This window comes from Lynx canadensis, chromosome B1 (genome assembly GCF_007474595.2).
Source record: "Lynx canadensis isolate LIC74 chromosome B1, mLynCan4.pri.v2, whole genome shotgun sequence".
In the NCBI taxonomy this organism is placed as follows: domain Eukaryota; kingdom Metazoa; phylum Chordata; class Mammalia; order Carnivora; family Felidae; genus Lynx; species Lynx canadensis.
Genome location: NC_044306.2, coordinates 142,127,104 through 142,153,163, shown reverse-complemented (window position 1 = coordinate 142,153,163; position 26,060 = coordinate 142,127,104). Strand labels below are relative to the sequence as shown.

Below are 26,060 nucleotides of genomic sequence, written 5' to 3'. Positions count from 1 at the left end.
CTAAGCAAAATGGAAGGGCATAAATCGGAGCTGCCTGGGGGAGATTACATAGCTCATCCCTCCTCCAGGAAATGCTGATGTAATGTAAAAGCATAAGTGTTAAATGCTACGTAGTTACTGTACAATTCTTCCAGGGGTAAAAGAAAAAAAAAAAAGTTATGTAATGGGGGAGAAAAGTAACCCAAATCCAAAGTCATGTGATGATGTGCAATTCCATTTAGAGGTGGAAATATGTCCTCAGGAGAGGAAATAACGGTCTTGTCCATGCATTAACACTCAAAATGTTAAATTCTCACTGGACCTGTCTGTACTTTGCCAAAGGGAGTGGAATAGACAAAGGGATAGTAATATCTTAGTTATCCTTGCCTCAGTGTCTCCTTTTTAAAAATGAGACCAGGCACCTCTCCCCAGATGTTTGGTTCTATTTACATTGCTAGGTACTTAGCAGTGAGACTGTCCCTGAACAAAAATGTAAGATGTAGAGCTTGTCCCTTTCGATCCTTTTGACTTCAATGTAGAGTTTATCTGTTAACTCTTTGGTTGGTTATATCCAGTGTTGTTTCAAAAATGACTTAAAGCTGCACTGGGAAATGGGATTGATGAGCTCTGGGAGGAATACGGGCTGTGGCTCCGTGTCCCTTGCCCTGTGACATGGGTGTATAACCAATGATGTGGGTGCTGTTGCTGCACATATTCCATGTGGGCGATTTTGTTAATCTGGTTACTCGTGAGACTTCCTTAGAATCTTTCACAAAAGCTGAGCCTCAACCATAAAGCAGTCCTACTTGGGATGATTTTATTATGAGAGTGTTTTTTATTACGAGGAAGTCAATAGTGGGAGGGGAAAGGGAGGAACTGAAAACTTTAGATTAAAATGTCTACAGCAATATCAAAGTGAGGAAGGTGTTAATTGATTCGCTGGTGTGAATACCAATCAGATTCCCACCTCATGCTTCAGAAATAAGGGCGGAAACCACTAATAGCGAATCTTTATTTTCTTGTCCTTTTTTACAGGCCAGGTAGAATACAGTCATGGGAAAGGAGAATCTGGTGGGAGCTTTGCTTTTAAATTTGATGTGGTCGATGGAGAAGGCAACACATTGATCGGCCAGTCATTTTCCATCACTGTTTTGGGTAAGGGGGCATTGGGTTTCTAAAAATATTCCAGCAGTTCTGGGGTTATATAGTCTACACTGTGCTTACCTTGAGGCTGGAGCCTTTCCTTTACCCAGCCCACATGGGAATCTGGAATACTGTCCCCTCTGTTGTGTGAAGCTGATCCTTGGTGCACTCCCTGAGGGACAGGCCTAAGGATTATTCTGATTTTACTTCTGGGCACTAGGCCCAGAATTGAAGAAAGGAAGCTGAAAGGATCCTCTTTCAAATTACTACTTCTGGTATTTTCAGAAGACAACTCCCCACCAGTCATCACCACCAACAAAGGGCTGGTCTTGGATGAGAACTCAGTGAAGAAGATCACTACTCTGCAGCTCTCTGCCACGGACCAGGAGAGTAAGCCTGCAGAATTGATCTATAGAATCACTAGAAAACCTGAACTGGGCCATCTAGAGCATGCAGCGTCACCCGGTAAGCCTATCGCCTCTTGCTTCATCAAACCAAAAGTTGGGACTTAGTAAGCGTTGGCGGTAAGCCATGTATGCCTAGAATCTGCCGTTGTTAGTATTTACTTTTTGCATTACTAATTTTGACCATTATATACTGCCTTGCATTACATTTGGCATGCAATAGATACTCAATAATTTCTTGCTGAAACCTGAATGAACGATTGCAATTTTATGTAAGCAATCTTGTCTCCATAACTAGATTGTCAATTCCTTGAGGGCAAACACTGCACCCTGTTCTTCTAAAGTCTGAGCACCCGGCACAGTGTGATGCACTGTACTTAATCCAGGAAATGTAATTCAGGAAAGGAACGCCTGGATGGCTCAGTCAGTTAAGCGTCTGACTCTGGCTGAGGTTGCGAACTCGCGGTTCATGACTTTGAGCCCCATCTCAGGGTCTGTGCTGACAGCTTGGAGTCTGGAGCCTGCTTCAAATTCTGTGTCTCGCTCTCTTTCTTCCCCTCCCCTGCTCATGCTCTGTCCTTCTCTCTGTCTCTCTCTCTCACTCAAATATAAATAAACATTAAAAAAAATGTTAAGGTAATTCAGGAAATAGCAAGTGAGCATGTGTATAGAGCAAGATTCTAGTTTAGCTGCTGCTGAGGAGAGAAAAGTAGATATAGGAGATCCCAGCCTCACTCTCTAAGAAAACGGTACAGGACATTGCATCCTCACCCTCCAGTGTGCTCTATTGGATGAGATAAGAAACCTCTGCATATAACCATATATAAGAGAAGAATATGGCAGGTATTTTAAGAGTTGTATAAACCTGGTGTCATAGAAGCTCAAAAATGGGAGAGGCTAAGGGAACCTGGGTGGCTCAGTCAGTTAAGCATCTGACTCTTGATTTGGGCTCAGGTTATGGTCTCACGATTCATGGATTCAAGCCCCACATCAGGTTCTGCACTGACAGTGTGGAGCCTGCTTGGGATTCTCTCTCTTTCCCTCTCTCTTTGCCATTCCCCTGTTCAGTCTGTCTCAAAAATGAGTAAATAAATGTTTAAAAAAATGGGAGAGGCTACATTGGGTAGGAAGGTGCACAGAGATGGCATTTAAAAGAGCCCTTAGAAGGTAGACTTTGGGCAAACAGAAATTGTGTTATTTTCAGAGATGGGAATGGCATGGGGGTACATTCCAAAAATGATGAGTGGCCCAGTTTAGCTAAAGCATATACTCTGAAAACAGGAGTAGATGCGGCTCTTGGGCAGAGTGAGATTTTATGCAGGGTCCTCAAAGCTGGGATAAATAATCCCTATTAAATTCAATAGGCGATGGAGAGTTACTACAGAATTCTGAGCAGGTTAGGAAAGCGAAATTCATCTAATGTCTAACAGATGAGTGAAAGAAAGAAAAAGGAGGCAGTGATAGTGGGTTGGAAGTTTCACATTTGGGCTCAATAGTCAGTAGTGAGGTTTCACCCAGGCGGGCAGCGGTGGGTATAGGAAGGTGGGAATGATGTAAGCGATAATACCTGGCACCCAGTAAATATTCAATAGACAGTAGTTGGTGGAAGGAAGGGAGGGAGGGAGAGAGGGAAGGAAGAAGGAATTTCAGAGTGGAAACCTATAGAAATTGGCTGAATGGATGTGAGGCACTGAAGATGCTTGCTGAACAATGTAAAGGCAGAGGTGTCTTTCCTTCGTACATCATAGAGGCAGTGATCATTTGCAGGAGATTTAGAGCTTCACTGGTTTCCTTTGGATTTTAAGTTACAGAGCCTTCATTCTTTCAACCAGGGGAATGACAAAACAGAGGATGTACTCACTGTGATTCTACTCACTCTCTAATACAGGAAGTCAGAGCATAAGCAAACAAGCAAGCAAATGCATCCTATAACAATGGTTATGAGTATTAGAAGGAGAAATAAGAATGTTCCAGGGTGCAGGGAGGAAGGGGGTAAGGGAAGAAGGACTCCCTAACATAAGATGACACTTGAGAAGAGGTCTGAGGAGAGTGAGGGAGCCAGCCATGCTGATGTTATAAGGAAAAGGCTTTCAAGACAGAGGGGTCAGTGAGTATAAACACCTTGAGTTGGGATCATCGTGGCACATCCAGTTCCAAAGGCAGCAAGACCAGTGTGGCTGGGGCAGGGTGAATGAGAGGAAGAATGAGAGGGAGACCCATGGTGAGAGATGGAGGGTAGTGTGTCAGAGGATGGGAGGGGAAGGCACACCGTGGTGATGGGGATGGTGGAGGGGAAAGTGTTGAGTCTTTGGTGGGAGGGCGTAGGGGAAGATGGGGAGATTGGCAAAAATACCTAATGCAGGGGTGCCTGGGTGGTTCAGTCAGTTAAGTGTCCAACTTCAGCTCAAGTCATGATCTCACAGTTCGTGGGTTTGAGCCCCGCATCAGGCTCTGTGCTGACAGCTCAGAGCCTGGAGCCTGCTTTTGGATTCTGTGTCTCCCTTTCTCTACCTCTCGCCTGCTCATTCATTCTCTCTCTCTCTCTCTCTCTCTCTCTCTCTCTCTCTCTCTCTCTCAAAAATAAATAAACATTAAAAAAAAATCCCTAATGCAAATGGAAGCAAATGGCCTACCCTTTTGTCCCAAAGTTCCTGGGGGAAGAATGCACATCAGCACTCCTAAGACCTTGGCTGCAGGAGATATTTGATAACTAATTCATGAGCTAATTGCTTCTGCCAGAATTCTGTCAGGTTGCTGATTGTATCTCTCCAAAGATGAAAGGGCAGACTCTTGGCTGTTGTGTTAGGCAGCTGCATCCACACCGTACAGAACTTGAAAAGCACTGAGCCTTATGCAAGGCACTGTGAGCTGCCTTCCTGATGGTAAACCCCAGTCCCCGCTCTTCTCTGACCCTGGGCTGTATCAAGAGTTCAGTGTGAGGCTGCTTCAGTGACTCCTTTTCTGGTTTTACAGTCTCAGCCTTCCCTGGGCTTAAATTCTGGTTGCCAAGACCAATCCAGTGCTGCTTAGAGAAAGGCTCTTAATGATCATACTTCTCCCTTGGGAAAGTACCCTCCGCAAAAGGAGGGAGGGCTCCCTTTCCCCAGGACACTTCTTTCACCTCCCTTTTCCACCAGGCTTGGCTTCCTAACCCACTTGACTCGCACTCCCGCCAGTTTTTCTCCATCCACCTGTTTCTAGAAACTGTCAGTGGACCAGATATGAGGATCCAGCCCCCTTCCCTTTACCCTTAGGGTCCCCTCCCCATTGCTAATGGAACAGAGCTTCCCTGCCCCTTCTCACATCTCCAACCCCATTCTGAGTCATTTCTGTAGCATTTAGACAGAATTCTCACATTCCCTGTCTGCCCTAAGAGAGAATATTTTTATGAATTTGATACTTTAGATGTAAAAGGTGTCCCTTCAGAGGAAATGCATGTTGATATCTTACATTCCTCTCTTAAGGCAGCTGGCTCAGTTTCGAGAAAAGCCTCTGCACCTTGCCTTTTTGCCTCAGTAGGCGCAGATGGATCTACCAGGAGCTGGGGTGGGCTGGCCTGTGCTTTGCGAGAAGCAAGCTCCTAGGCCAGTGTCTTGTGGTGCAGGCACTGAGCTATTTTGGGACTGATGCCTCTTGGAATTATCAGTTTCCATCAGTGCCTGCAGATATCCTTTCACTGGTTAACTATGAAGTGGACTTATTCTCATACTGTCTGTCTTGGTCAGTGAGTTGTTCTTTTTGGATAGACAGGACAGGTGTGGAGATCCTATTTTTGTCCCCTGAGATCTAGGGAGCCACATGCCTGTACAGACTGTGTAGAAGACAGACATGGGCCTGCCCGTGTGTGCCCTTTGCAAGGTTGAGGGGCCATCCCCTCATGTCAGGGACCCTAAAGATCCTCGTTTTCCTGTGAAATCAGAGTAAGGAGTTATTAGGATAGAAGCTAAGTCTCTGGAACAAAAAGACTCTAAATTGCAGTGCCTTCCACAAGAAATTCATTTTCTCTCACAGAAAAATCCGGAGGCAGGTGGTCCAGATGGCCTAAAGTGGCTCCGTGATCCTCAATATGAGGCTTCCATCTCTGGTCTGAGGTGACCACTGTAATTGTTGCCATTCCCCAGCCAGCAGTAAGAGGCAAAGGCCAGGGGAGCCCACATCCATTTCTATTTTAGGAATATTACCGATAGAACACACATCAATTTTGATCACATCCCAGTGGCCAGAGAGTAGTCAGACAAAGCTGTGAGATGGCTGGGAAATGCAGACCCTAACTGGGCATCCAATTGCTTAGCCAACAGGGAGGACTTGTACTTTTCAAGTCAAGGAGGAGTACAGCAGTCTCCAGCACAGCACTGGTTCTCACCTTCACCAAACACTGACTGAGTAGCTGCTGCAGGAGGAAATTTGTTTTGGAGGTGGGAGACGTGTAAACAAACCTGTGCAAATGCGTTTCAGTAGCTGTGACAGCAACATTACGGGACAGTGAGAGCCAACGCATAGCGAGTTCCACCTAAGAGAGGTGTGGTAGTGAGTCAGGAAAGACTTCCCAGAGATGATGCTTTAGCAAAGGTATTCAGTGGTTTCCGCTTTCTCTCACCCTCTCTCAGCATCCTGACACCAACCAAAATAGGATGCACCCATGGCTTTAGTTTGGGTTCTCCCCAAGAGCAGAGGTATGTTAGTGCACTTAAGACTGCCGTCACAAAGTACCACAGACTGGGCGACTTAACAAAGTCTCATGATCTGGAGCTGGAGGTCTGAGATCATGCTGTCAGCAGGGTTGATTCCCTCCAAGGGCTGTGAGGGAGAATCTGGCCCAGTCCTCTCTCCTCAGCTTATAGAGATGGCCGTCTTTGTGCTCCCAGGGCATGCTCCTTGTATGGGTATGTCTGTGACAAACTTTCCCCTCTTATAAGCACATTAATCAGATTGGATTAGGGCCACTCTAATGATGGTATTGTAACTGCTTCCATCTGCAATAATCCTATTTACAAAAAAGGTCACATTGTGAGGTACTGAGGGTTAGGACTTCATATGAATTGGGGGGCGAGCGGTGGTAAGGAAAGGGATACAATTCATTCCGTGACCGGAGGCTCTGAAGAAAATCTGAAGTAGAGAAGCTGAGAGTCCCCCGCAGCCTGAGTCTGAGGTAGGACACAGGCAGTGTCACAGAGCTATCCACAGCTCTGCAGAAAGCAGGAAGGCTGAGGCAAAGGGAAGGCAATTTCTTCAAAGATACTTTATTCCCACGCTACTTCCCTGACCTGGACTGAACTTTCTCTAATGTGCTGGCCCTCCAGGGGAATTGGAAAAACTGACAGGGTTAATGTGGGTCTCTGTAATACTGCCAGATACATAGTTTAGCCAGCGGGTTGGTAGCTGAAAACACCTTCGATGGGATTAAATGCCTTCAAGATATTTCAAACAGTAACTACCTGCTGTGACAGCCAGTAGGGACAATATGTTATTGGAAACACCATCTTGATGGGGAGTAGCTTAGGTCTTCCAATGCCCAATTAACAAAGGCCGGAATTTTTTCTTACATGTATAAAGATTGAAAATCTGTGCTCAGTAGGACCTCTTAGATAGGAATTAGAGTGGATGAACTGAATTCATTCACCAACCATGTTTTGAGTACCTGTTGTGTGACAGGCACTATTGTAGGTGCCCAATAGTGAAGAAATAACAAAAATCCTCGTCCTCTTGAAGCTTATGTTCTAGATGCAGCGCGTTACCCTCTGGCACTAAGTTAGGGATATCGGGCAAGACAAATGTTATAGCCAAGAAAGTATTCTAGAAAAAATGAATCAATTAAAAATATTACAATGGTGATATTACAGAGGTAGATTCCCGAGTGGCTTTTGTGATTTTTCACTATTTTTCTGTGTTTTTCACATTCTCTCTAATAGGCTCGTATTACTTTTATATTGGAAAAAAAAAATAAAGGATAAGAGTAAAATTCAAAAGGCTCCTCACCTAGTCTGAAAAGGTTAGGTGAGTTGTACAAAAAGTACTCCTAGCGAGCATAAACTTTAAAGTTGGACAACCTTGAGCTCCAGCCCCAGCACTGCCCTCCTATTAGCTGTGTGACCTTGGATAGATCACATTGCTTTTCTAATTTTATTCGTGTCATAATCTAGAAAAATGGACGTAATATGCCAACCTTGACCTCCCAGAATTGTTACAAGATACAACTCAATATACATAAGCAAGTATGAAACAGTGTTCTACACATGGAGTAGGTGCTCAGTGTTTGCTAGGTCGACTTGGGAAAGGCTCATTAAGATCAAGCCTAGAGCTGTCATATACTGCTAGTGGAAATATAAAATTACCACTTAGTTTGGCAGTCTCCTAAAAAGTTAAGCATGCACCTAACATTCCCACCATTCCACTCTTAGAGATTTACCCAAGAAGAATAAAAACTTAAGCCCATACCAAGACTTGTGCACAAATGATCATAACAGCTTTATTTGCAATAGCACAAAACTAGAAATAACCTAAATGTCCATCAACAGGTCAATGGAGAAACAAACTGTAATAAATCCATACAATAGAATACCAGTCATCAATAAAAAAGAACAAACTATTAGTACATGCTGCAATATGGATGAATCTCAAAACAATAATGCCCAGTGAAAAAAAGCAGGCATAAAATAATACATAGCTTATGATTCTAATTATGAAAAAATTAGAGAAAACCCAACTAATCTACAGTTACAGAAAACAATTGATTTGTTTCTTTGGGATAGGGTTAGGCATGAGAACGGGAAGAACGGAGGGATTATACAATGTCAGTTGAGAAACTTTTGGGGTGATGGAAATGTTCACTATTTTGATTGAGATGATAGTTTCATGGATGTGCCCAAGCATACTTTAAATATGTGTAATTTATTATATGTCAATTTCCTCTCAGTAAGAAATGTTAAAAAAGGGAAAGATCAATTCCAAACCTTTCTTTCCAAGAAGAAGAAAAAATCTATTACCTTTCTTCATCACTCTTAGACTATAAAAGACTCATATAAAGGGAACAGTGAATTAGGTGACCAGTTGATTGCGAGAATCCATACAAGAATTTCCCCATGAGCTGTGAGGATGGATTCACAGCAGGGAAAAAGATTTAAATTTCTCAGTGCAGCCAGTCTGAAGTTATTAAATTTTTAAAGAATGGTATGGATTTCTGTCCAGAGCCACAAGACAAAGCGATAAGACAGGAGGCTATATTTTTTGCCTGTCAAGAGCTGATGTAGCAAGCACAGAAATATAAAATTCCTCATCAGAAAAATAATGCCCCAGTATCCAGGAGACTGTTGTATCTAGGTAACAAATTTCAAATGATAAAGAGAGTTGTAAATGTATAAACCATGTGGGTTGATTTTTTTTTTTTTTTAAAGATAAAGCAGTGATATTGATGCCACAGTTACATGTAAAACAGTCAAAGTAGAATCTCTTTGGGTTTTTTTGCTAAAACGACAAACTGGTTTCCCCAGGATTAACAATGACAAATAACAAATTCCAGGAAACAGCAAATGAATTTCAGGACCAAACCAAAAGACCAGATTCAATAGATTAATACCCCATCACCCAGAAACAGAAAGAGGGAATTTGTGCCAAGGGACTAAAACTACATTTGATATGGGTTCGTTTCAGTCTTGGCTGACACCAGAGGATGAACCACGGAAGCCCAAAGCCCTAAGATAGGAGCAAGAAGTCTGGGCTGTTTTGATAAAATATTGTCGGACATTTAAAAACATAAGATGTTATTCATTTGTGGGATATGGGTGTTATCTAAAATCACTTTAGGTTTTTTTGTTTTGTTTTGAGTTTTAAAATGACTGAAAAAAATGTAATGTGTTTTCTCTATATCATGTTCTTAAAGGATACTGGCTTTTTAGGTCATTTTAGAGTTGAGATGGAATTATTGCTCAAACCCCAAAGTCATACAGTATGTTTTGTAACTGCCAGCCTGGCTAAAGTGGTATGTGAGAAGCTAGAATCGTACACCGGAGAGTTGAAAGGGACCTTGAAGAATGTCCAATGAAATCTTGGATGCCAGGCTCACTAATCACAGAAAAAAGGCTATGTGTAGCCAAGCCCTGTGACTCCAGTGTTCAAAAGCTAAGTCATGACACAATATTAAAAATTAGGGCAGGTTTTCAGAAAGGACTCTGAGGCTATAGGGGAATATAAAACCTAAGAGAGAGGAGTTTGGAGACTAAGGCAATGGCTCTACCTTTCACAGATTTGACCTGCATACATGAACCCCTAGAGAAAGGAGAGGAACAATTATTGAGCACCTGCTGTTGGCTTGGCACATAGTAGAAACTAAATAATTAAGTTAACATGTGCTCCCACAGAACGTGTGCTGTTGTATACACACACACACACACACACACACAAACAACTCTAACACAGCATCTCAGAGAGAAGCATATAAATGCTATGAGAGAAATACAAAGGACTCTGTGTGATGAGAGTATGGCATTTCTCTAGTATTAGAAATATGGCTAGCATTTTGACATCCTTTCTCTGGTTCTCTCTTCCCCTTTTGCTAGGTATCCAGATTAATTCCTTTACTCAAGCTGACTTGACTTCACGAAACATTCAATATATCCACTCCAGTAAGACCGAAAAACATTCAGATGCCTTCAGCTTCACACTCTCAGATGGAGTCAGCGAGGTAGGCAAGGCACTCTATTCCCTCAGTGAATGGGTACTGATTCTGCACAGTCTTCCTTGATGCAAAGCAACTATGCAAGCCTCACCTTCCCCTACTCTCACCCAAGGCAAGTGGCGGCTTCTGACAGCCCTGGGGCTCTCGCCAAAGGGAAATCACCCTGGATTCCAAATCAGTCAGTCCTGCGGGAATGGGTGTGAAGGAAAGTAAAAAAGCACCTACCTTCTCCATGGGTGGTGCTGAGGACAGTTGTCCCACCTGCACTTTCTGCCATCTAGGTGACGCAGACTTTCCATATCACCATACGCCCTGTGGATGATTCACTTCCTGTTTGTACAGAACTCGGGGATGCGGGTACAGAGGGTGTGAGGAAGACCATCACAGAGTTTGAGCTCAAGGCAGTGGATGCGACACAGATGGTAAGAGCACTCACTTGGTTCTCGGTTAATGAGAGGCTGATCTGTTGCTTTGTGATATGCATCCTGAGAGTAAGGGCAGAAGGGTAAGGTTCATGCAGGCATCCTTGAAGGGTTAAAACCTAGAAGATACTGTGGCCTCTGGAAATAGAAACTAATATATTTGAGATCAAATTGGTTTTAAACACTTTCTCGAATCCAAAATAACATTCTCTCTCTCCCCTGATTACATGTAAAATCCTTTAACATGCTGATTTTTTAAATCATGATTCATAGAAAATTAGATTGATGGCATTTTACCCATTTTTTTTATTTTTTTCTCATTAGAGTGAACAAGTGTTTTGGATACCTATTCATTTTTCCTATCATTTTACCTGCTTCATTCAGACTTCTCTGAATGACAACTGATTATTAAAATTTGAGCATCCTTACAGAACTAGGCTTTATTCAGTAAAACAGAGCACATAGAGACTAAACTCTAAATCTCATGATGCTTTCAAGTTAAAGTATCTAACATTCTGGCATGATTCAGCTCTCCCATAGAAGAGTACCATAGCATTTGTTCATTAGTTCTGTGTGTCTTTCCCTGTGCCAGTCCTCAATCGTTCATTTATTCTCAAAAACATTGATTACCTAGTAAGTGCCAGGCTTTGCTCTAGATGCTAAATAGAGGGCTGTGAACAAAACAAAGTTCCAGGCTTAGGGAGTTTCAGCGTTAGGTTAAGGGAACAGACAAGAAAGAACGTATAAACATCATGTCAGATAGGATAGGTGCTATGAATAAAAATGAAGCAGACAAAAGGAGATCAAGATTGAAGGGGGTGTTATCTTAGACAGAGTGGCCAGGGGAGTCTTCTCTGAGGAGCTGATATTTGAGCAGGATATCATGAAGTGGAAGAACAAGGTATGCAGTTGTCGAAAGAGTCACTCTCTGGGAAGAAGAACCAGAAGTGCAAAGGGCCTGCAGTCAAGGTGCTTGGAACCTTTGAGTTACAACAAAGAAGCCAGAAACCCAGTAAGCAAGCAGGAGAAAAGAGGAAGGGGGCCAGAGAGGAAGCCGGCACTAGGCCACAGAGGGCCTCATGGCCCAAGTCAGGCCTTTGCATTTATTCTAAGTTGGTGGAAATCATTGGAAAGTCTTGAACAGAGTTTTCTACATCTTTCTTTTTTCTTCTATGTGACACCCTAGAAGCCACAACTAGACAGGGGAAATTAGCTTATGTTTGTCGCATATGGGATTCTGTACATGGGAGTTTTGGGAAAGTGGAGAAAAGGTTAGGAAGGAAATGAATGGTTTTAAAAGTCTAGTTCCTATCATCCTGGCAGAGGTTAAAAATTCAGGCTTTTGAGGTGCCTGGGTAGCTCAGTTGGTTAAGCGGACAACTTCGGCTCAGATCATGATTTCACAGTCTGTGGGTTCGAGCCCTGCATTAGGCTCCATGCTGACAGCTCAGAGCCTGGAGCTGCTTTGGATTCTGTGTCTCCCTCTCTCTCTGCCCCTCCCCTGCTTGCTCACTCACTCTCTCTCTCTCTCTCTCTCAAAAATGAATAAACATTAAAAAAATTTTTTTAAGAAATTCAGGTTTCCCCTTTGACCCTTAAAGACAATCTAAAAGTCTTTCTTCCTGACACCAGAAGGCGCCAGAACATAAGTTCAATTGTAGTAACCGATATAGTTTCTCTCCTTAGTTTTATTTTTGGCACCTGTAAGGCAAATGCAATCCTTATTTTATAAACATCTTTAGGTGTGGGTATCCTTGACCACCTGCTGGCCATCACTCACAAATCTGGTTTCTGCTACAAACTTCTTTTCTCCCCTGGCTTTGTATGCCCTCAACAGGCCGAGTCTGTCACGTTCACCATTGTGCAGCCTCCACGCCACGGCACCATCGAGCGGACCACCAATGGGCAGCATTTCTGGCACACCTCCACCTTCACCATGGAAGACATCTACCAGAACCGGATCAGCTACAGCCATGATGGCAGCAACTCCCTCAGAGACCACTTCACCTTCACTGTGGCTGATGGGACAAACCCCTTCTTTATCATTGAGGAAGGAGGAAAAGAGGTAAGGGGCAAAGACAGTGGGGAGGGAGACACAGCAAAGTGTGCCCGAGTTTGTCCAGAGGCAGAACATGGCATTTTTAGGCCAAGAATAGCAATGTTCTTATTGTCACTAATTGGCCTTGGGCAAATCACTTAACTTCTGTAAGCTTCAGCTTTTTACCCATGAAATGGGTACAATTTCAGTTAGTCTAAGGCTCAAAGGAGGTAATCCACAGAAAGTATATAATATTGTTGGCAAATAGCATGCACAAGAAAGGGTGAATAGTTATTGTTATTATGACTGTCATTATTTCCCTTTCCTTTTTCCCACCCATTGACTCCTTCATCCGGTTTTTCAATAATCTCATATGATTCTAGATTGTCTTTTTCTTTCTATGCCTCCTCAGTCAGCCAGAGTTTCTCAATCTCCTAAAGAATAACCTGGTTAAGAGTGTGGCTTTTAATCAGTGTCCAAAAGACACTGATTAAAATTCTAGCTCTCTCACTTACTAGCTGAAATGTCTTTGTAAGTCATTTACCCTTCCTAAGCCTCAGCTTCCCTGTCCTTAAAATGGGGATGATATCTGCCTTTATGATATATGTAAAGCACTTAACGCAGTGCCTTACACAGGAAGCATAGGAAACATTCAATAAACTGTGGCTGTAGTATCATCATCATTGTCATCATTTTCGGACCAGCTCGTGGAACAGGTTAACAGTGTTTTTCTCTTAAGGTCCTAAAGTTGTCAAACTTTTTCTCTAAGAGAATTTCTCCATTCTCCGCTACCTTCCTTGCAGTTCTTACTCACTCCTTTATTCCTCAGCCAGATTTCCAGCAGTATCATAACCCCTGGGAATAATTGCAACTCTGATAGAAGGTGGGCCCGAGGACACGTCTGCATGTCAGGCATCTGTGTCTGACTCCGCAGAAGCAGTTCTACTGAGCAGCATGATCACACCCGACTGTATTTCAGGATAACAAAAGGGTCAACTTCTCAGTCCTGCGGAGTCCTTTCCTACTCTGATGATGCATGGGCATGATTCCTTTCCTGGAAGAAGGATCCCCCTGCATCCCTTAGAGACAGCCTGTGTGAAGGTCATTCTCAGCTGGCCCAGGTGCCGGTGAGACGCCTCTTGGGATTGCCTGCCGTTTCAGTGTCTGCACTGCGTCACCGTCTGGCAGATCATCACTTTTATTTTCTCTCTTCTAAACCGTAGCTGCTCCCCAACTTAATTTGACTTTGAGAAGAGAAAAAGATTTCAGGATGAATCAGCAAGAGGCTACCTCTCTGATAAACACAAAAGGTCATAGTAGTCTCCAGAGGGACTGTATTATTTTTGAAATGGAAATTATTTAGGACGGTTGCAGAAGATTGAAAAGCCAGTGGCTTGCTGCCCTGTGTGCTGGTGTGCCTTATTTTCTAAGGAACAGTGAGGTTCTGAGAGCAGACCACGTATGTGCAGTGTGTGTGTGTGGACATGTATCTGTGTGACAGTGAAATAATAGACCAGTTTCTTTTCACTATTCCCACAAACGCTTTTATTCTTGATTTCCTCAGCCCCTTTCCCCCTATGGACAGTTCTCCCTCAAAAATAAGGAAAGAAAGGAAGAGAATATCGTCCCATGAAACGTCTTTTCACATCTGGCAGAATCACACCTGGGGACTTTGACATTAACCTGTTAATGATGAGTTTAGTCCACCTCTCATGAAAATGTTAACAGGAGTCATTGAAAGGAAAATAGTGCAATACTGAACACAGCTAAGGAATGCATGGGTGTGGGAAAGTCAACTTCCTTAGCAGGTGGAATTGCAGGAAAGTGCCACTTTCCTTGCTTTCCTTGTCATATTGTCCCCACTTTCTCAGTCATCATTCTTCTCTGTGCCTCATGCCAAGGGGGGCAAGCAGTAGGAAACTGGCTCAGTCACCCATGCTAAAGTGCCATCAGATTTCAGGGGTTGCAACTCTGTAGGTCCCAGACCTGACATATTTCAAATGTCTGTGAATCATGACTTTTTTTCTTTTGGCTTCCCCCACAGGTTATGACAGCAGCACCTCAGCAGTTCCAAGTGGACATCCTCCCAGTAGATGATGGCACCCCTAGAATTGTTACCAACCTGGGGCTCCAGTGGCTGGAGTACATGGATGGCAAGGTAAGGCCTTTCCATCTGCCACATTCACATGAACCAACTTGGGCTATGTCCTTATTCAGGGCAACTTGGGGATAGAAGTCCAGTTCCACTCACATTTATCCCTCCCTAAGGGAGCTGATTTTTCGAAGATTGGCAAGCTCCACGAGTTTCATTAAGATTGTTATATAGTCTGAGATGTTCTTACAAAGTGACTCCCCAAAATACAGAAGCTCGAACAAGATAGACATTTATTTTCTTTTTTTTCTCACATAAAGAGTGGAAGCAAGTGGGCAGTCTAGGGTTCTACGTGACCGTTCAGAGATGCTGATTCCTTCTGTCTTACTGTTCTGCATCGCTGGGTTGTTGCTGTTAACAACATAGCCAAAACTCTTAAGCTATTCATTGATATTCCAGCCCATAGGAAGAGGAAAATAGAGAAGTAGAGGGCAAGGAACTTCATTTTAAACAAGTGATACAGAAATTAAATACATCACTTGCACTCATATTATTTTGGCAAGAAATTGGTCATATGGCTCCATCTGTTGCATAAGTGGCTGGGAAATAGTCTCTAGCTGGCTTAGCTAAAAGTTTGTTAACTAGAAGAAGGGGAGGATGGGTTTCAGGAAGCATTGATGAGAAGAAAGTGAGTATTTTGTAGGTGAGTATCCTCAAAGGACTTCTAGTTTAGAAATTCCTTTCTCCTCCTAAATCCCAATTTGGTCTTTTTAAGATATGCCACAATTCTTACCTGGTTACATATCAAGCATTAAATCCATATGCACTGAGTCCTTTTTTGTGTGTGGTATCCCCTTCTAGGATGTGGATTTCTCATCTCCATGGAGCTAATTAGTTGGCTGTATATGTAGCTGCTGTGCTATAGTTTTTCTATTGAACTGGTTGGGATTTTTTCAAATTAGTACAAACTCCTCTCATCCCCTATGTCATTTTTTTCCCCATATTCAGAACCATCCCTTTCTCTTCTCAACACTCTCCAATTGGTTTTCTACTTCCCACTTTTTATCCTACTGCAATAACCTCTTATCAAGTCACCAATGACCTTTATTTTGCCAAATCCAAAGGTCACTTACATGTCTTTACTCAATTAGACCTACAATATTTAATACTGTTGAATACCCCCTTTTTTCTCCCAAACTTTTGCTCTTACTAAATATTTGTTGAATGGATGAATGAGAGAATTAAAGTTTAGCCAGTGTATTTGGGCAATATTTGGGTATTTATCTTACTCAATTTCAACATTATGATTGACTCCTATAAGTATAAAGTGGCCGTCTTCCCTGTATATTATCATTGTTTCAAAGTTCCAACCTTTCCCACCATCTCAAATCTCTCCTCCAGTCCAGATGGAATAATCTCTCCACTCCCAAAAAGTGTACAGTACTCTTTTGTATCTCCTATTATGGCTCTTGCCACAAGAGTTACCTTGCTCATGAACCTTTCTTTCCCAATAAAGTGTGAACACCTCAAGGACAGAGGCTGGGATGGTTGCTGTCCTCATACCTCTTCAAACCTGACAGAGTTTTCCATGCAGTAAATGCGCTCAGTAAATCATTGTTGAACTGAATTAATTCTGAGTCAGAGGGTCTTGGTCTGGCTTTATTCCCACCTCAGGAATTAAATGTAATGGGTTTCTATTCCAGGCAACCAACCTGATCACCAAGAAGGAACTGCTGACCATGGACCCGGACACAGAGGACCTGCAGCTTGTCTATGAGATAACATCGGGCCCCAAGCATGGCTACGTGGAGAGCAGGCTCCAGCCTGGCAGAACTACTGTTACTTTCACGCAGGGTGGGGACTCAGGGACCCACGAGATGGGATAAATCTGTTGTAACTCTCCCCACCGCCCTGATCTTTTCTCACAACCACTTCCAGCTACTTATCCCCATGTAACTTATTTGTAAACAAACAGATCTTTTAGTGTCTAACCATCCAGCTTTGGAATTTTACTTCTCCTGATTTCCTTTTCCTATTACTCTGAATTATGGCAAAAAAATTTTTTTTTTTTTTCTTTTTGTCCTTACTGTGCTTCCCCAGCTCCCAAATGCTTTAGGTTTTGGCAAGATTTAGTAGAAAGATGACATATTGATTGGTTTTCTTCTTCTTTTTTTTAAATTGAAGCATAGTCGACACACAATGTTACGTGAGTTTCAGGGGTACAACATACTTGATTTTCTTTAAAAACAACCACTATACTTTATGAAATATCTGTTATCCTGTATGGTTTATTTTTGTCCTCTAAGGGTTATGGATTGTCTTTTAAGTCTTCAACAAAGTAATTAAAATCAACACGGGTAGGTTGCTCAACAGAAGTATTTTCCTATTTTGAAAAAAAAATTTTTTTGTTACGTTTATTTATTTTTGAGACAGGGAGAGACAGAGCATGAACAGGGGAGGGGCAGAGAGAGAGGGAGACACAGAATCTGAAACAGGGCTCCAGGCTTTGAGCTGTCAGCACAGAGCCCAACGCGGGGCTCGAAACTCATGGACCGTGAGATCATGACCTGAGCCGAAGTCAGACGCTTAACCGACCAAGCCACCCAGGCGCCCCTATATTTCCTATTTTGATCACATCAAGGACCATTCTGTATTTTAGTTTCTTATAAGTATGTCAGACTCTTCTAGACTTCTTTTGAGGATGGACCTTACTTCAAGCAGTCATTGCAAAAACTTACACCTTACAACTCAGGCACCATGTTCCCTTTTCTTCCTGTTCTCAATCTTGTGTTCTTTCCCAGAAGAGAGCATGTTTTCTGTGCCTTATGTATGAGCTGTTTAATACACCCCAACTTTTCTTAATAGCACGTACCTTCTAAAGAACCTTATTTGGGAAGAAGTAGGGGTAAGTATGAGCATGTATATACAGAGGATGGAATCAAAGACTTTTCTCCGTCAGCTCTCAGATTTGCCTTTAACATTCCAGAGAGATTCATTAAAGTCCTTTTTTTGCCAAGACCCTGGGATTCTCATTTTACAACAACATAAGGTACTCTCTGTACCTAAGTGCCCTCTTTTGTCACACAGAGCTATAGGATTTTATTTTAAAATCTGGAAGACACATTTATTTTTAAGACTACTATCCCTTTTTGTTCTTAGGACATTAATTTCTGTCTGCAGCCCATTAGAAGAATAAACTGGGTATGTTAGTGTAGAATCTACAAGACTGCCTTTACATCCCCAGTTAATTCACCATGTGTTTCTTCTCACAGAGGATGTGAACTTGGGATTGATCCGTTATGTGTTGCACAAGGAGAAGATCCATGAGATGATGGATAGTTTTCAGTTTCTGGTGAAAGACAGTAAACCCAATGTGGTCAGCGACAATGTGTTCCATGTTCAATGGTCCCTCATCAGCTTTAAATATACCAGGTACAAGGGTTATTGGTGTTCATTCTTTTTTTTTCATTCTTGAGAAATATATCAGGCAAACAGAGGAAATCAGATTGAAGTACCAGGGGATAAATTCTAGTTATCTGATAATGGTGGTGGTGGGTATAACAATAATAAAAATAACATCACCAATTTTTTTTAATACTGTTTGTATCAGGCACTTGACATACATCATCTTATTTACTACTTGCGGTTGTAAGGTGAGTGCTATTGTTATCCCCACAAGAACAAGGCAATGGAGACAGAAAGAGGTTAACTAGTTTACCCAAAGTCACATAGCTAAAAAGTGGTAAAACCAGGGTTAAAGTCCAGTGATCTTAACCATTGTGCTTTACTGCATCTCCTACAATTATTTTTGCTTCTGTCTTCAAGTTTTAGAATACAGTTGAACTGATAAGAAACAAAATACACATTCAAGTTCTGAAAGTAATCACTGGCTCATAATAACAACATCTTTGCCTTCCCCCTACATTCTCTCTGTTCTTGGGCTTGTATTTTCCCCCTAGTTCCTTTGGTGTTCATAGAATTCTATTTCTTTTGGAACAAATTCATAGCCTAATATAGGTAACTCTTTTAAGGTGCTTTTATAGCCTGTTGGGTGGTTGAGAGGCAAGTAGGCACCAATTTTGGTAAAGGTAGGCAAGCACAGTATTGATTTTTAGAGGTCAGATTATAACCAGGGATATAATTTTGTGGGGGAGATAATTCTTTAAATTTTTTTTTACTGTTAATTTTTGAGAGAGAGAGAGAGAGACAGAGTGCAAGCAGGGGAGGGGCAGGAGGTAATTCTTTCAATCTACATTTCAGAGACTCACTACTCTAAGAAATCAGTTTCATGATAATTCAGATGAAAGTTGGAATGGGGGTTAGGGGATAACCTACAAACCTGACTTCATGTGCCCAGTCCTGGGCTGTTCCAGTCTTAGTCACACATACTTAGAAAACTTAGTGGAACATTATAATCAACTTTTTATATGTAAGTTCTGCTGTTATTTTTCTCTTGTTTGTATCTCCTCAAAAATTAAATAAATGGTCTAAATCTGATCACTTTTTCTGGACAAGCCTCCAACTTTTAATGGGCTGAATAGTACAGAGTGTCCCAAACCTGGAAATGAGGACTGACCTGTCAGGGGCACTTTGCCTACAACCCTCACAGCAACAAGACATAAGTAGGCTCTGGGCAAGGCAAATGAACCTGTGATCATCATCCTCAGGGATGAAAACCAAGGCCCAGCTCAGGCCCCACTCACTTATGGCTTTTCTAAACCTAGATAATTATTATGAATTAATGACACATGGATAGTTTGCCTTCTACTTTGCGAAAGCAATACAAATTCATAGCAGCAAGCTAAGTTAACCCTATGTCTTAAACTATTTGGGCTGTTAAAACAGAATACCATAGATTGGGTGGCTTACAAACAACAGAAATTTATTTCTCACAGTTCTGGGGGCTGGGAAATCCTAGATCAAGGTGCTGACAGATTCGGTGACTAGTGAGGATCCTCTTCCTGGTTCATAGACGGTTGTCTTCTCCCTGTGTCCTTACATACTGGAAGGACCAGGGAGCTCTGTTGGACATCTTTTATAAGCGGAGCAGTCCCATTCATGAGGGCTCCACCATCATGACTAATCACCTCCCAAATATGATCACATTGTCGTTAGGATTTCAACATACGAATCTGGGGGGACATGTTCAGTCTATAGAACCTTGTCACTCCCCAGTGTCACAAAGCTCCATTTGTCTTAACACCTTTGTTATGTAGGCCTGATTCTCTGCCACCACCCTGGCTCCTTTGCATACGTCCTGGAGATCTGGTCCAGTCAGTTTCCACCTGAGCTAAGTCATTAATTGTCTTCCAAGCAGCTTTCTTTCCTAAGAACCCACTGAACTATTCTAGTTACTCTACCACACGAGGGAGAGATTGTTTGTCATTCCTCTGTGTTTTGAAGTACAACGTGCAGAGCTCCTATGTGCTGCTCATTTTCTGAATGACTTTCAACTCGCTCTGAGAACAGGGCAGATACCATTCTGCATCCACAGCCTTCTTGGTCACTTGGTGCTGTGACTATTCCAGGTGAACACATTTCCTCAATTTATAACCTGGCTTCCTAAAGAAACTAAACTTCCTATTCTATGAACTACCTGACACCAGTAACCAACCAGGAGAGACAGGCGTTAAACAAGTGGATTCTTCACAGCCCCAGCTCACAATTTCAGAGACCACCTTTTTGTGTGCTTCCAGCTACAACGTGAGTGAGAAAGCGGGGTCTGTCAGCGTCACAGTGCAGAGGACTGGGAACCTGAACCAGTATGCCATCGTCCTGTGTCGCACCGAGCAAGGGACCGCCAGCCCCAGCTCCGGAGTCAGCTTCCAGCCAGGACAGCAGGACTATGTGGAATATGCTGGCCAGGTAGGATGAGCGAGGAGGCCTCTGATTCCTGACCACCAGCTGGCTCCACCAGGGCAGCACTGTGGTCATTGGCAAGTGAGGTGCCTTCCCCCTAATTTTTACCCCTCTTCCCTTTCCATTGGTGCCCTTCCTCAAGTGATTTTCCTGTGTTCCCTTCTCACAGGGCCTAGTTCCTCCCAGTTAATCTACTCTCCGTGTAAGTTTTAACTGTCTAAGTTGTCTAGCTTCTCAGTCTTTACATTTTGCTTCATGACCACAAAAAGTCTGCGCTGTGTTCTGTGTGAGACCTTTGGCATCCAAACCCTTCCTCTCCCCTCACCTTCTCTACCTGAGAAGGGAAGAGAGAGTACAGGAAGGTGGTTGAGAAGCTCTTGGAATAGCCTGGGTGAGAGATAATGGGAGCTTGAGTTTCAGTTATGGAGTAAAAGTGGAGACAAGTGGGTGGATTGAACAGACGAGTAAGAATTGATAGAATTTCACAGTGGATTAGATAGTGGGCAGAAGTGGGAGATGGATGGTGATGCCCCTTGCTGGGAGGGCACCCTGTCAGAGGAGCAGGTTTGGCAAGGACTGGTCTTGGCTGTGCTTCTTCGGACAGGCCGAGTGTGAGGTGCCTGAGATTGTGAGAGGACCGAGAGGACCACAGTCGTGGTGGTGGTGGTGGTGGTGATGGTGATGGTGATGGTGGTGGTGGCAGCAGTTGGCAGGGGGTGCAGAGAGCAGCTGGGGCAGAGGTGCCTGAGCAAGTCTCTACCACAGTGGTGGTAACTAGAGCCAGGGTGGGGATGAGGCAAAGAGCAGAGAGAGTAAACACAAAAGAGAGAGGAAGAGGACTTAAACAGTAAAGTCCTTTATGGCAGGATGCCCCATGTTTACCATCTTTTACATATGGTACAATAGCTGGCACTTACTAGGTATTTCTTCAATGCTTTTGCAAAGTAGTTTCACCATTCTTAATGACATCGTAAATCTCTGTAAAGAGGAATGGGCTCTCTCTTTGAGGCATTTCAGCTAGGCTGAGGTCAATTTAAATGAGGAATGAGAAAAGAATAAGGAATCTTTTAGAAAAATAATAAGAACATTTATTTGTGTTTGTCAAGGAAAGACAAAAGGCAGTGGGTTCTAGAGCTAAATAGAGATCTAGGGGTGTTTCTAGTGGGTTCTAGAGCTAAATAGAGATCTATGGAGTGTTTTGAAATGTGGAGTTTAGTAAAACTTAATTTGATTAGTTGATTAGATATGGAATAGTAATTTTCTGCTGATGAAAATTATGTGTTTTTCAGATTTGTGTGTCCCTAGAGATTGATGACTATTTTACATATTTTAGCTATCTCAGTTTATACAAAGTACAGTCTGGGCCTATTCCCTAACCTTGTAGTTTTGAATAAATCCATAACCCTGGTTCCATTTCAAGGTTTTATCTTGATCTTTTTTTTAAGACAAAGTAAAAACAGAATAAATCCCTATAAGTTCATGATTGTGTGAATATAAACTAATTTCTCTGTCTTGTATCAGGCTAAATTCATATACATTATAGACCTATCCTATCTTAATGACAAAGGATTTAGTTAAATATAATGTTAAAATTTAGTCTGGCTTGTTCATAATGTAACTTTCTCTGGATTCAAACTCCATTATCCAGTACACTGAGATTCTATGTCAATTTTGATTGTGTAAAAACAGTATAACCATGGTAATGAGGATAATATCTCGCATTTGTTCAGTGCTTTAAAATATACTTCAGACTTTCATTATACGTTGTGTCTTTTAGTCCTCCCAGTAAATATGTGAAATAAGTGTGTGAAATTATTATTTAGCTGATGAGGAATCCAATATTTGTAAAAATTCATAGACTATCCCAACTTGAGGCCCCCAGAACTTCACACTCCAAGTTCAAAGATCTTTCCAGGTAAACTTGCCACAAATAGAAGGGGACATGAGTAATCAAATCACTCTTGCTCCAAGTGAATTAATAAAATAAGATATGAATAGTTACCAACCTGTTTTTCTACAGTCACCAGATAGTAGGAGGTATCTTTGCGTTCCATGTCCCTATACAGTAAATCAGCTCCAATGTATAGATGAAGAATAGGAAGACGTAGCTAAGTGTTCCAGGTGATACAGCAAGAAGTTGGGGTAGAAGAACCAGCTATTTCATTCAGTGCTCTGCCCACTAGGCTTGGGTCCCTTTTCCCAGGATGATCTAGGGGAGCATAGCAGGGGAATCTGAAGCACAATGTAACTCCTTGCTGTTTCCTTTTTGACAGGTGCAGTTTGATGAGCGAGAGGATACCAAGTCCTGCACCATTATCATCAATGATGATGATGTGTTTGAAAATGTTGAGAGTTTCACCGTGGAGCTCAGCATGCCAGCATATGCCCTATTAGGGGAGTTCACCCAGGCGAAGGTCATTATCAATGACACTGAGGATGAACCCACATTAGAGTTTGATAAGAAGACCTACCGGGTCAACGAGAGCGCTGGTTTTCTGTTTGCGCCTATTGAAAGAAAAGGTCTGTTGGTGCCAAAGGTGACAACGAGCTATAATAATAGCTAACATTTTTTTGCATCCTTTTTATGTGCCAAGTGCTCATGTACCATATTAACTTCTGTGTGTAAGTGCTTTACATGTTTAATTCCCAGAACAACTCTAACAGTGATCCTACCTGTAGTGAGTACTATCAGAAGGCTCCTCTTCTTAGTTCAAGTTGTTAGTGCTCCCATTTATTCTTTAATGGGATTAGAAGACTGGTTATATTTGGCCTTGCAAATTATTCATGAACTTAGAATTCTTAATCAATCACCCGATCTATAAATATTTAGTAGTCTTGGTCAAGCAGGGAAGTTTGTAAGAAATGGCTGCTCATCTTAGTCTTGGAAGACAGAAAATATGTTTAAAGATTTTCCTTTGTGACTGTCACAGATAGAGCTCAGATGAGAGGTAAACTGTGTGTGAGAAATAAAGGGCAATGCTTGAGGGATTGAAAACAAAACAAAGATCATATGCATTTATGATCATGCAATATTGAGACTTTAAAACTCATGGAAATGAAATCCCCCACTCAAAACCAGAACATGACTATAAGTGATGAGGTCAGATTTTTTATTGAATCTGCTGACTGGGTATTAGTGTAACAAACACTGTAGATAATGCAAACCCTTGGTGATGCCACTTGGAAAACAAGTAAGCCCCATTGATTGCTCTGGGCCAGCAAGCCAGACCCAGAACAGGCTGTCTTCCAGGGACGTGGCAGCACTAATAAGCAAAGTCATTTGTACAGAGAGGCAGGTTTTATTTTGTTTTGTTTTTCTTTTTTTAAACAAGCCAATTTCTCCCTGAGAATTAAAGTGCAGAAGTTTATTCAGAAAGGCGGTGAACTGTGCTCAGATCACTACCTTCGGGACACAATTACTTTGCTACTTAAAGTACCAAATATGTCTCTTATCTTTCTACCCGCTGTGGTCTTAGATGGTGGGCAATGAGTCTTGTGAATTAACAGAGCACAAAATTCACGGAATAGGAAATCCATTTTAAGTTGTTTGGCGAAGTATCTGGGGTATATTAAATCCTCAAGTGGTTTATACCACAGGCTTAAGAAACTGCAGTGCAGGAAGGTTTCATGTCAGAGTTTGAACAGAAATAGTGATGGAATGTGTCAGAGGGAACCAAGCTTACCAAACTATCAGCAATTTTAGAATTTGAGAAGTGCTCATTCAAATGCTTTGGTTTTCTTACCATTTGTATTTCAGGGGATTCAAGCAGCATCGTATCTGCAATTTGCTACACAATCCCTAAGTCAGCTATGGGAAGTAGCCTCTATGCTCTAGAATCGGGCTCTGATTTTAAATCTAGAGGGATGTCTGCTGACAGTCGTGTGATATTCGGGCCTGGTGTCACCATGTCCACCTGTGATGTCATGCTCATTGATGACAGTGAGTATGAAGAGGAAGAAGAGTTTGAGATTGCCCTGGCAGATGCTTCTGACAATGCCCGCATCGGAAGGGTAGCATCGGCCAAGGTGCTCATTAGTGGTCCCAATGATGCCTCCACTGTGTCCCTGGGCAATACGGCTTTCACTGTCAGCGAGGATGCAGGTAATAGAGAGCATCTCTGGGGTTCCATTACCCATTTCCTTATCTCTTTCTTGAACAATTTCCGCTTAGTTTTGAGAATGTTCTTAAGGCATTTGAGAATGCCATTCCTCAGTGACACCCTTGTCGGAATGAGACATGTAATACTACGCATTAAGACCAAGAAAGGAAGGTAGTGAAGGATAGAGAATCCCTTCCACTTTTCTTGCCCTGGTTACTGATGACAGGGAGGGATCTGGCATAGGGCTTCATTGGCTGATCTCTGTGGTCCGGAGGGAGGGCATGGTACTAAGCACTTCGGCTTATGAAGGCAAGAATGTGATCTGGTGGAGATGGGAGTAAGTTATTTAGCATACTGCTAGCTGCCAGAACAAATAAATTCCAAAGTTTCAGTGTCTTAACAAATGAAACTTTCTCCTTCATATAATACCCCTAAGCAATCAGTGGGCATATTTCTTCCACCCAGGCACCTTTCCCTCTTTTGGCGCCACAAGGGTCTCAAAGTCTTCTGCATGCTGCTAGCAGACATATTACCAGAAGGGGCAGCAGCTGTGCTGAGCATCCACTGATCTGAGCCACCTGGTCAAGGCCATTCACTTCTTTGAAGGTGATATTCTGAGGGATAGTGGGAACTCATATTTTTGAGCACTTACTGAATGCCAGGCACCATGCCATCTGCATTCCATACATTCTCATTTAATCTTCTGTAGAAAAGAGAACATTAAATAGAAGAGCAAATGGCAGCTCAGAGAGGTGAAATAAAGCTTCAGAGATCAGTAATTAATATGGCAGAGCTGTGATTAGAATGTAGACGTTTCCTGTACCATGTTTTCTTTCCTATATGCCGAATACTCAGCCATGACTACTTGTCAACCTCACACTTATTGGCCAGAAAATATGATTTGATGGGATTTTCATGTAGCTTTTCTCTAACCTCGATTGTGAAAATAGCTAAAAATCTACCTGTGCATCGTTAGGACACTGTGAAGTGTGATGTTACAGTGGACCACAAGATGAGCTTCATTCCTAAGATAAGCAATAGCACATATGGTTTAAATAATGATGTGTGCACCACTCAGATAAAATAGGGAAATCAACCCAGTTAGGAACATTTAATTAGAAACATTCAGCTTCAGGCCCCATGGAGTCCCCTAGCTGGTTCTTTCTTAATTGACTATTTTCCAACTCATCCCTGAGGCCCTACTCTCTGAGTTTCTTCTCCCAAAATAGGCTTCAGATGTTTTTTGATGGACCCTCTCCACTTTGTTTTTCTTGTGTGAACAGTCTCTTTCATGAAGCCACAAAACACTTTTCCCTAGGGGCTGTCTCTCCAGTACCACCTCCGTGAGGCTC

The 26,060-nt window shown here is 42.3% G+C and overlaps 1 protein-coding gene across 1 annotated transcript in view; it reads left to right on the top strand.

Annotated features, from left to right (window-relative positions):
* FRAS1 (Fraser extracellular matrix complex subunit 1) overlaps positions 1-26,060 on the top strand; it is a 424,264-nt gene that overhangs the window by 347,478 nt on the left and 50,726 nt on the right. Inside the window, exons 46-56 of the mRNA XM_030313622.1 lie at positions 1,015-1,134; positions 1,408-1,587; positions 10,079-10,203; positions 10,479-10,619; positions 12,457-12,684; positions 14,702-14,815; positions 16,453-16,603; positions 18,022-18,181; positions 20,446-20,614; positions 22,882-23,128; positions 24,366-24,710. Coding sequence (XP_030169482.1) covers positions 1,015-1,134; positions 1,408-1,587; positions 10,079-10,203; positions 10,479-10,619; positions 12,457-12,684; positions 14,702-14,815; positions 16,453-16,603; positions 18,022-18,181; positions 20,446-20,614; positions 22,882-23,128; positions 24,366-24,710 — 1,980 coding nt within the window. The remainder of the gene's footprint in view (positions 1-1,014; positions 1,135-1,407; positions 1,588-10,078; positions 10,204-10,478; positions 10,620-12,456; positions 12,685-14,701; positions 14,816-16,452; positions 16,604-18,021; positions 18,182-20,445; positions 20,615-22,881; positions 23,129-24,365; positions 24,711-26,060) is intronic.